General features: G+C 41.2%; 1 protein-coding gene across 1 annotated transcript in view; it reads right to left on the reverse strand.

The window, feature by feature from the left end:
* LOC306788694 (protein Niban 1-like) overlaps positions 1-319 on the reverse strand; it is an 11,590-nt gene extending 11,271 nt beyond the window's left edge. Inside the window, exon 1 of the mRNA XM_079284299.1 lies at positions 199-319. Coding sequence (XP_079140425.1) covers positions 199-253 — 55 coding nt within the window. The 5' untranslated portion in view covers positions 254-319. The remainder of the gene's footprint in view (positions 1-198) is intronic.
* Between the last annotated feature and the right edge of the window lie 11,837 nt (positions 320-12,156).

Consider the following 12,156-nt stretch of genomic DNA (forward strand, 5'->3'; position numbering starts at 1 on the left):
CCCTGAGGACCTTAGTTGCATGTCACACCCCTGCCCTTTTTTTCCTGCATGTCTTAGCCGAAAGCTACACAGAACAACATCAATTGTCATCTGGTGCCCCCCCCCCCCCATGCCCCCGCCCCCCAAATAAGAAGTGTCCAAAGTTGCAGAGTACACTTTAGAAATGTGGAACAAAGAGAAGAGATCTCCCAGTTTTACCTTTGATGTTGCTGATTTTAGCCTCATCCAACAAGCCAGAGGAAGATGCTCCCATAATGTGTCTCTTTCCCTTCCTCTCGAGTGAAAAGCTCAGTTCAGCGTTCTCAATGTGTGCACACAGTTTACACAGTTTACCCACAACACACGTCAACTGAATGAGCTCTAACGTGTCAAGAGCTTTTTGCCCCGCTCATTTCCTCTGAGTCATGTGTGGTGAGCTGGGCGGTACTATTAAGACCTGAAGCGAACTCTAACAGCAACTTCAACATCACACACAAGTGTCACAGCCTCTTTTGCTGGTGAACACGGAATTAATATTCTGCAACTGTGTTAATCTACCATCAGAACTGCAACCATAGTTTGAGTCTTCCTAACTGGAAGATTGATTAACTGTCTATGTAAACATACTGCTGACAATGTTAACTTTCACACAGGGCTTTTTATGCTGTTTTGTGCTTTTTCCTTTGAGAATGTGTTGAAGACATGCAGACTCATCTACATACTTTACTTTGAGACCATGGCTTTCTGTATCTGTTGCCAGTACATAGCAGCAATACTCACAGTACATATATATATATATAAATATATACTACACCCATCTATCACAGCCATGTTGCCTGCGTCCCCTGGTGTCGCTCAACAAGCGCAAACAGTTCATGGCAGTGTAACAATGAACAGACTTCCTATGCATTCAGACAGACGTTATCAAGCTGGCCAAAAATACTTTCTGAAGATGCTGAAGGACTAAGGGTCTTTGCAGACTTCATAAATGCTCATCTGCCAGCTATGCCTCATGTAAAGGGCCTGGAAGAATCTGCCAGATTGGTCAGCAGCCAGATGGAACCACCAGGTTATAAAGGCACCGATGGAAGGTAAAGAGTTTCCCAGTTTCAAATATTGTGTTGTATTTCTTTATTGGAAGCAGAAGTTGCCTGCAACCCAGTCACCTCCATCTATGCTCTTGGTTCTTTGAGTTGTGAGTGACTAAAAGGAATCTAAAGGACAGCAAGAGGAACATGGCTAGTGTCTTCTGTATAAAACAGATGCACACTGTGACAAGCAAATACAGAGCAAGCCATGCTAAAACACACATCAGCTCCAAAAATCAAGAGAAGTTAGATGGAAGATAGAAGTACATATGTTAAGGACAATAAACTCTGTTGTGGCAGTTTGAAACAAGGTCACATTGTGAAGACCACCTGTGACACAAGAATGCACTCAACCTGCCTTCACGATGTCAACTACATCAAGGATGTGGAAAGAGAAAACCATGTGAGTACACAAATGAATATATCAGAGCGAAAACAGCTGCTATGTCGTTTAATGTTACCAGGGAAGGACATGCTGCTAGAAGTTCTGCGTGAGAGGTTACAGCTCGGCAACATACCTCCACCTCCCTCCCGTGTACACAAAGAACTACAAACCTGTAAACTGAATGTATCGCTGCTCTTCAGTCGTAAAGCCGGTCTCTGTAGGTTCGAACCGCTCCAGAGCATTAGCACCAAGCAACAAGCGATATTGGGCAAAGATGATGAGCTGATGAGATATAAGGTGGAGCGTAGTTCAATTCAATTCATTTTTGTATAGCCCAAAATCACAAATTACAAATTTGTCTCAGACGGCTTTATAATCTGTACACATACGTCATCCTCTGTCCCAGGACCCTCACATCAGAACAGGAAGAACTCCCCCCCCCCAAAAAACCCTTTAATGGGGAGAAAAGAGGAAGAGACCTTAGGGAGAGCAACAGAGGAGGGATCCTCTATCAGGATGGACAGAAGTAAAAAAAATTCCATATGTACAGAATGAACAACATAACAGAGTTACAACACATTCAATGCATATGACAGAACCACAGCAGTAGGCAAGACCATGGTCCAGGTGTAACCAGGATCCACGGAAAACCTGTGAGGCGAGAAAGCGCAAAGACTGTGGTGAAGAAGCAAAGTCAGGAATGTGTATTAAAGTTGGAAGTTTAGCACCTTTCCTCGAAACAGGTATGAGGAGCAGCCTTTGTCACTGTGTTGCTGTGAAGAGATTTTCTCATTAACATGATGAGATTTTCTCATTAACAATGTTGCAATTCGTGCATTAGAAAGTGAGTTAAAAGAAATCAGTGGGAATGACAACACAGTGTCTCAAGAGGATCTCATCTTCCTCTACAAACTTATGGAAGGCATATAGAAAAATGAGCATGGACAATATGAAATGCCATTGCCTCTTAATGAAAGGCCATACATGCCTGATAGCAGACAGCTCACAGAGGTCAGTCTCGGCCATCTCAAGAATAAATTCGAGAGCTACAAGGAAGATTATGCTAAGTACATAACTGGAATCTTCAAAAGATGTGACGTAGAAGAAGTTCAAGGGATCACGGCATTTACCACCCGAAGAAACCAGAAAATTGTCATGTCGTCTTTGAGGACCAGTCTTATCGAGCACCTTCTGTCTGGACCAGACATGACGAACAGTCTAAAAGGTGTCCTCGTATGCAGCATCACATAGCTTCAATTTGTGACATATGAAAAATGTTCCATCAGTTTCAAGAACAAGAAAAAGAGCGCAACTACCTCTTATTCTTGGACAGATTTGACTTAATATAGACATTACTGTAGAAAGTATCAATATATATCTGCAAGTTGTTAAATCCCTGAGTAAACTGGTATGTAGTTAATAGCATATTTCCACCTCCTAAAAGTTTATATTTATAAGAGCAACGTCACAGTATTTAAGCCTTTAGTAATGTGAGGCAAAGGCAGAAATCTGCCAGTGTGTGAATGTGTGTGTTAATGGCTGAATAACATAAAAGTGCTTTGAGTGGTTAGAAGATTAGAAAGGCACTAGACAAATACAAGTACATTTACGAATAAATCATATTTTGATAGCCATCGAGATATGAACTTCAGCAATAAACGCATCGCAAAAGACTGCCTGAAAGTTGATAAATAAGATAAATCATCATCATTACAAAGCAAAGGATCAAGCGTCGACCATTAGCAACACTCAGAAACCATTTCACTGCAAGCAGTTTTCCTGTTTAACGTTAAATTAATTTGTTTCTTGAACTCGACAATCTTGCACTAGTTGTAAGTATTTCGCTTATCATCAGCTGTATTCTAAACCTAAAACCAGAAGTTTCCCAACTTTCCTGCCAATTGGGGAGCACAGAATCCTATGCTAGTTTTGAACTACAGCTGACTAAAGTGGGCTGACTAAAGCCGTTTTACTGTTTTTTAATTTACCGACCTCCAGGTCCTGCAGGTCAGTTTTTATCAGAGTTCACAGACTTTCTGACCTCTATTATCAAGCTAGACAAAGTGCTTCTGGTTGGTGATTTTAATCTGCATATCAATGATACCACAGACTGTATAGCCACTGAGTTTCTCAATATTACTGAATCTTTTAATTTCACGCAACATGTTTCTGGCGCCACTCACAGGGGTGGTCACACCTTGGACCTTGTGTTCTCTCTGGGTCTTGATATTGATAATACCCGTTGTGAGGACCTATTGATCAGTGACCATAAATGTATTTTCTTTGATCTTTTTGTCAATGCTGACCCCTTGTGTCTGAAACAAACATTCCTCAACCGCATTATGACTCAGAGTACAGCTGATCAGTTCTCTATGCACTTCTGCTGTGATATTAACACAAATCTCAATGATGTTGAACTCTTGATACAGTCATTTAATGAACATTGCACCACTTTGCTGGATAAAGTGGCACCTCTTAAAGAAAGGACCAGGGCTGCCTACAGCATTTCTGCGTGGATGACAGACGCTGTCTGCAGCCTGAGACGGAAGTGTCGCAGGACAGAGCGGCTCTGGAAAGCCACTGGGCTATAAGTGCATCGCTCATATCTCAAAGACCTCAGAGTTTCTTTTAATACTGGGGTAAAGGAAGCTAGAACTGCTTATTTTGCCAACTTAATCTCTTCCTCAAAGAGAAATCCCAAGATTCAGTTTGACACAATTCAGAGAATTGTTTCACCGTCTGTCTCTACATTGCCATGCTGTTCTGTTGATGATTGCAACAAATTCCTTATCTATTTTATTGATAAGGTAACAGGTATTAGGTCTGGCATTCAGCCTGGGATCTGTTCATCTACATGTAGCTCCTCGCAATCTCCTGCTGTTCTGGACTCTTTCCAGCCTATCAGCCTTCAAGACCTGATGGACTTCATTAACAAAACAAAGCCATCATCTTGCCCTCTGGATATAATACCATCCTCTCTATTCAAGAAAGTTCTGCTAACTATTGGCCCTGCAGTAACATCCATTATCAATTCCTCATTGTCTACAGGAATTGTCCCTTCCTATTTCAAACATGCCACTATCCAGCCCATATTAAAGAAACCAAACTTAGATCCAGCTTTGCCCATGAACTACAGGCCCATATCAAAACTGCCTTTCCTGTCCAAAATTTTAGAGAAAGTGGTGGCCAAACAACTTACTGCTGCACTGGAGAGGCACAACATGTACGACAGTCTGGGTTTCATAAGCAACACTCTACTGAAACCGCTCACCTGAGGGTTTCAAATGACATTCTCATGTGTGCTGATGCAGGTGACTGCTCTGTGTTAGTTCTTCTGAACCTCAGTTCTGCATTTGACACTGTAGACCATGACATCCTGATTAAGAGGCTACGTGATTGGGTGGGCATATCTGGCATAGCGTTAGACTGGTTTACATCTTACCTTTTGTGTCAGTTACCTCTCCACTGTCTTGTGGTGTACCGCAGGGCTCGGTTCTGGGGCCTCTTTATCTGTTACCTTTGGGGCAGATTATAAAAAGTTATAATGTGTCCTATCATTTATATGCAGATGATATCCAACTCCATCTGTCATTTAAACCCAGCGAGGCATTCACATTAACTAGGCTCCTGGACTGTGTCAATGCCATCAGAGACTGGACGGCAGAAAACTGCTTACAACTCAGCGACTCTAAGACGGAGGTCCTAGTTATTGCTCCAGAGGAGTTTGTCCCCATGATCAGGCAGAGTATTGGTCCACTCTCCTCTGCTGCCCATTGCAACCTGCGCAATCTAGGGATTTTCTTTGATCAATCCATGTCGTTTGACCCCCATGTTAAGCAGCTGTCCAGATCATGTTTCTTCCATCTAAGAAATATCAGTAAACTGAGATCTGTAGTATCAACACCTGAATTAGAGATGATCATAGACACGTTTATCTCCTCTCGCATTGACTACTGTAACTCACTTTTTACATCACTCAGTGCATCTGCTCTTAACCGTCTGCAGGTCATCCAAAACGCTGCCGCCAGATCTCTCCACTGGCTCCCTGTAGCATCTAGGATACACTTCAAAATTCTCACCATCACTTACAGAGCACTTCACGGTCAGGCTCCGACTTATGTAGCTGATCTACTTCGCCCCTATTCACCCGCCCGCACTCTCAGGTCAAACGCTCTAGGTCTTCTGTCAGTCCCACGCACACGATTTAAGACCCGTGGTGACCGAGCCTTTGAGGCAGTGGCCCCGAGGCTCTGGAATGCTCTGCCTGCAACTCTACGCCTCGCAGATACTGTGAATACTTTTAAGAACCAGCTCAAAACCCACCTGTTTAGGCTGGCATTTGAGTAAAAAGTAAACCCATGTCCTAGACCTGCTCTTAAAATATGTTTTACATTTTTATTTTATTTATTTATTTTTTATTATTTTTTTTATTTTTCTCTGTGTATGTAATTTATTGACCTGAGGGTCACATTGTGTTTTTTATGCTTTTAAATGTCTGCTCTGTTAAGCACTTTGTGATGTTATGTCTGTGAAAAGCGCCATATAAATAAAATTCATTCATTCAACTGCAATTTGGAGCCGCGGATCTGGATATGACCACTAGACTGGCATCGAATTAAATTGTCACCTTTGGTATCAGCTGATCCAGCTTAAAGCATCATCAGCTGTAGACAGCTGATGATGATAATAAAACGGATGATTTATTTTCATGATTTTAGCTGATTGTTGGAAATGACTATAAAAGTAATAATTTGGAAAGAGTGTATTATGTTCCCTTTTGTTGCAAAACCAGCAAAATCATACTTAAATAAAATGAATGAGAAACAAAAAAGTACAACGTAATTACTCTAAGGATGCATACAGAGAACAGGGGGCTCCGGTGACTCACCTAAAATCATAAAACTGATTTATGGAAGCTGATCTGTCGTAACAACAATGGGTGTTCTCAGGAAATGTCTCAGGAAATGTGGCTCCGCCCCCTCAGCTCCGCAGCTTCTTGACTGGTGCCGAACTAGGCTCGCCTGCCACAGCTGACGCTTTCCGCTGAAGTGCCACACACTGCCGCTGAGTGCCACAGAGGTGCCAGTGCCACAAGAAGGATCTCGGCCCTGCACTTGAGCTGTGCTGTTTCACAGCGAAGCTCGGTGGCTCTCACGAGGTAAAGTGTTGTCGCGAGTCTTTGAGCTCAGAGAGGAAATTCGGGTGTTTCTGGAGGAGGGGGGATGTATGGATGAATTTTTACAACGTTAAACATCGGTCAATTGAAATTGTACACATATTATCCATATTATCCACACATATTGTTCGCTAAATGTCTATACCTACATCTGTTCTACTTTTTTTGCTGCCCTTTTTTATTCTTTATACATATATTTTCTTGTTTATTGTAAATTTGTGTTTGTACATTGAGAGCAGAGTGAACCGGAGACAAATTCCATGCATGCGTATGGCCAATAAATGGTCAATAAAGCTGATTCTGATTCTGATTCTGATTCTGATTATCCATACACATATTATTCTGCAAAGAAGAGGTGGACTCAGTTCATCATTTATTTCATATTTGTAACGTTACTCGTGCATATACTTTTTGTCGTCAAATTTATTAATTTAATGTTAATTATTAATTTGCAGGCAAGTTGGCTGATGAAGAATTTCTGATGAAACTGGCCTATCTCAGTGATATTTGGAAAGCTGAATGAATTAAATCTTCATCTTCAAGGCAAAGCACCTTCCTCACCTGGCAGATAAGATCAGCGGTTTCACTCGGAAGCTGGAGATATAAGGGAATATTGATTCCTTTGAAAATCGGAGTGAATTTGCTGAAACCAGTGATTTGGATGCCACCACAGTGATTCCTTGTCTCAAAGATCACATCTCTTCCATGAGATGATACTTTCAAAAATACTCCCCACACAACAGTGCTCAGTATGACTGGGTGAGAGATCCCTTCAATGCAGCAGCACCTGCTGATTTCAGCTCGGCTGAAGAGGACCAGTTTATCGAGATGACGTCCGACTCTACCCGGAGGCTGAGGTTCACAGCTCAAACACTGAGTGAGTTCTGCCTCGGTGTGCAGAGGGAGCATCCACTCATGGGACAGAGGGCTGTGGGCATTCTGCTTCCCTTCACCACATCCTACCTCTGTGAGATCGGCTTTTCTGCTGTTGCCTCTCTCAAAACAAAATACAGATCTAAAGTCAACATTGAGCATGAAGTGAGAGTGGCCGTATCTAGTCTGCAACCCCGTTTTAAAAAGATCTGTAGTGGAAAGCAGCTCATTGCAGCCACTACTACTGATACAGCTTGATAGCTCACACATATCTGCACTCATTTAGTTTTCTTTTGCACAGGTTGCACGTTAGTTATTGTCTTGAAAAGATATTCAGTGCAAAACAGGTTAATTGCAGCCACAATAAGCTATATTTTGCCAAATATTAGTTATTTTTTGCACAGAGGGAAATTTATTTGCATTGTTCTAACAAAGTGATTGCACATAGTTTGTTTTTGTCTGATGGAGCAATCTGGTTTATTTGAAAGTGATTGCAATTTTCTTTATTCTATTATTTGAAAAAGCACAGATGGAGGAAATGTTGTTATTTCAATAAAAGTTCAACATGGACCATTCTGTTACAGTTGTGTTGGGGCGGTGGGGCATGAACATTTTTCTTCCTCCAAAGTGGGGCGTGACAAAGTTTGAGAACCACTGCACTAGACTATACTTCTTTAATAGAAGACTATGTCTGCCACTTCTGCTGTCAGAAGACAACTTACAGTGACTTATTAGCTTTTGTACCAATAAGACATTGACTTGAAATTGTTGTACGTGACTGTTATGAGAAAACTTTGCTAAAACCACAGCCTTACCATGTGTAAGTGTCTGGGATCCAAACTAAAGACTCTGGTCCTTCAGACTAGTCGAACCCTCTTCCCCTGTCCCTGAAACGTGTGATACAAAGGTGACGAGCGACTCTACCAGAGGAACTTAAGGTAAGTTCCCTGGGTGAAGACTTGGCAGTGTTAGTCGAAATGGTGAGAAACATAAAATAGGCAACAGTAAGGTATAGACGATCTACATCACTACTCATACTGGGTGTTAGGGTTACATCATAAGAGAGCGCAGCCGTGCTAGACTCTCAGAAAGTTATATATATATATATATGTATATATATATATATATGTATATATATATATATATATATATATATATATATATATATATATATATATATATATACATATATATATATATATATATATATAATTTGGGTATATCTATATTCAAGAAGTCTAGTAGTAGTAACGTATTTGTGTAGTAAACAACTGTCAAATCAAATAAAGAAAGTACACATCAATTATATTTTAACAAATATTATTCTCATTTTTCAAATTTAACTGGATGGATTATAAATAATACATAGAAATACATGAATACATGTTATTCTCATTTCAAGTACAATAACGGCTGTATTCAAAAATGTATTACGTAACGAAATTCAATTTAGAAAACTTATTTTCACTGAATTGCCCTGCAGCTTTAAATTCAGTCCATTCAGGGTGAAGTGAAAAAGCCACAATATTATATTTTTCTCATCTTCTAAAAAGAGAAATTAGTGTTTCAAGAATTCACCTCTATGAGTCTGTCGAGTCTAATGACTCTGGTCTCTCTGGACATTTCTCTCTTTTGGAGATCGTCCTATGATTTGACTTTCACATCTCACACAACAGTCCTGCTCTGCTCTCTGTATCCTCGTCTCTCCCCGTGTGTCACGGTGTTTGTACATCTCACTCAAGTCAGGAAACTTGTCAGAATACTCATATATATTCACATGATGTGATTCACAATGCATTGGTCGGTGTTTTTCTGAATAATTCCGCTGCATAAAAAAAATGCCCTTCAAAATAAAATCACAACTTATTTTTCATTTTTATTTTTTATTTTTTATTTTTTAGTCAGGCAAAGGCCCGCGACCCACTGAAAATGGGTCCGCGACCCACTTTCAGTTGAGAATCACTGGTCTAGGCTATACATTAATTATTATTATTATTATTATTATTATCATGAGCAAGTTCCTTTATGTAAACCTAATTTCAAACAGATCTAAAATGTGATTTCACAGGACAAACAGTGCCAGATAATTTAATGATCAAATGAATGCTGAGGCTTTGATATGTGTAAACAATAAAAATAATTAGTCAACAACAGCAACTTTTGTCTTTGACCTTCTTGGGTCACCAGCATTTCAGCCTCCTCCTCGATGAGTCCACAGATATTAGTGTTTCTAAGTACCTGGGGGTTGTGATAAGGTACTTTAGTGACACCAAACACACAATTGTCTCAACATTTCTGGGGCTTGTTGAGTTGGAGGGAGGAGATGCCAGATCTATATTCCGAGCTCTTGTGGCTTTCATGGAGAAGTGTTGTCTTAAAAAAGAGAAAGTCCTCGGGATAGGGACTGACAATGCCTCCGTTATGATGGGGATTAACAATGGGGTCCATCAAGTGCTGAAGGAGGTGCATGGCCTCAAAGATCTGGCTCTTATTCGCTGTGAGTGTCACTCTCTGCAGCTTGCTGTAAGTCATGCTTCCAATGACACCATCCCCCGTAGTGTGGAGTACTTAGTACGGGAGACATAACTGGTTTTCAGTGTCTCCAACGCGCAGGGAGGCCTACAAGGCCATATATGAGACCATCAACTGTGGGGAGAAACCCTTACAAATAACCAAGGTGTGTGCCACACGTTGGCTCTCCATTGGACCAGCGGTTTCACGCATTTTAGACCAGTGGGAGGCACTTAAACTGCATTTCGCAGTCACCAAGTCCAGTGAACACTGCTACATGGCTGAGGTTTTATACTCCATGTACAGTGATCCTCAAAACATCTTGTATCTGACTTTTTTGAAGTCAGTGCTGGGTGAGGTACAGTTGGCCATCAAGGCTTTTGAGGGAGAGCAGGTAGATCCTCTTAAACTTCTTGACAGTTTGGGTAGCCTGATAATGTCTGTGAGTAGCAGGGTGCTGAATCCACTGGCAAATATTGATGTCCTCAACGAGCAAATTGGTCACCGAAAGGTCACCGGTTCGATCCTCGGCTGCATCGTGTCCTGTGTCGAAGTGTCCCTGAGCAAGACACTGAACCCCTAACTGCTCCCCGGGTGAATGTCATTGGCAGCCCACTGCTCCCTACATATACAGGGATGGGTCAAATGCAGAGAATAATTTCCCCACTGTGGGACAAATAAAGGAATGTTTCTTCTTCTTCAATTGATGGATACATCAGTCCCGAACTTTACCTTGGTTACCTTTTTGAGTCAAAGGCAGCTGAGCTCCACCTTGCGCCTGAGGAGAAGAACTGTGTCCGAAAGCGGTGTGTAGCTTCACCAGCTCCCTCACTAACGAGTTGAGGGTGAAAATGCATCGAAGCATTGCAGCACATGTCAGTTTTCAATGTAGAGGAAACTCTAAAGCACAATAAGAACCTGGGTGAAATAGCAAAAATAGCCAAGCGCCTTGTCTGGAGAGATAGACAAGATTGTCCAGCAATGGCGTGCCATCCATCTTAGTAAGTGGAATGAAACAAAAACACAGTGGGCTTCTGGAGTGAGATTTGGAAGTTGAGGGATGCAGCTGAGATCAACCTGTTTCAGGAACTGTTTCAGCCATGGCTGCTGTCTGTGTTGTCCTTGCCACACTTCAATGCTGAAGTCAAGAGATTATTCAGCCAGATGAGTGTGGTAAAAAGCAAACTTAGAAATGGGATGTCCTTGCAGACCCTTAACTCCATCCTGTATATCCGATATGGTCTGAAGCTGTCTGGTGAGGCTTGCTATGAGCACAAGCTGCCTGATAATGTTTTGCAGCTTTTTGGCACATCAGCTGCTTACTCATTTAAATCAGCTCCCTCAGTTGCAGAACCTGCCATAGAAAGCCTTGACCAAAATGAAGATGACCTACTCTTTCTGTGAGCCAGCACAGCGTGTGTGTGGAGGGGGGTCTGAAAAATAAATAAAAATGAACCTGAATTAGGGCCAGACCCTCATTTTCTCACATTGCCATTGACAGTTTTTTCTATTTTCTCTTTTTGGTCCATTTAGATTGTTAATGTTGTCAAGTTGTGAGTAAAACCGTTTACTGTGACTTGGAGGCTCCTAAGTGGAGCATAAGGTTAGAAACTAAACCGAACTTAAGAACCCCGCCCTCAACAAAAAAAAACCTAAAAAATAAATAAATAAATAAAAACCTACCGTAAGTAACTCTGCCAGAGGGTCTCATTTGGGTCACTTTGCCGGTCCCAAGCCCAGATAAAAGAGTAGGGTTGGACATAGAGCCAGCAATTCTACCCCACATAACAGTCTTTTGATTCAATTTGATATTCTAACATTCAACAATACAGGACAAAATTGTTTTATGTAATGTGGGTCTAGACGAAGCATGAAAGTCATGAAGTTATTTTGAAAAGTGATGGCCTATTATTTCAATGCAAAATAAAGAAAATAAAAAAGAATCAACAGAAGAAAGTTCATTTGTAGTTCGAAACATATTTAGGGTGTTTTTTACTCACTTTTTGTCTCCCCCACGACATTATTCCTCTCTCCTACAGCGTCCATTGCAATTATGCAAACTAGGTGATGACATCATTTTGCGACTTCTAGCGACTTTTAGGACAGCCAATAGCTACTTTCCTTACTGAGGAGTTGGCAGCACT

The sequence above is a fragment of the Melanostigma gelatinosum genome, assembly GCF_949748355.1.
Source record: "Melanostigma gelatinosum genome assembly, chromosome: 15".
Lineage (NCBI taxonomy): Eukaryota > Metazoa > Chordata > Actinopteri > Perciformes > Zoarcidae > Melanostigma > Melanostigma gelatinosum.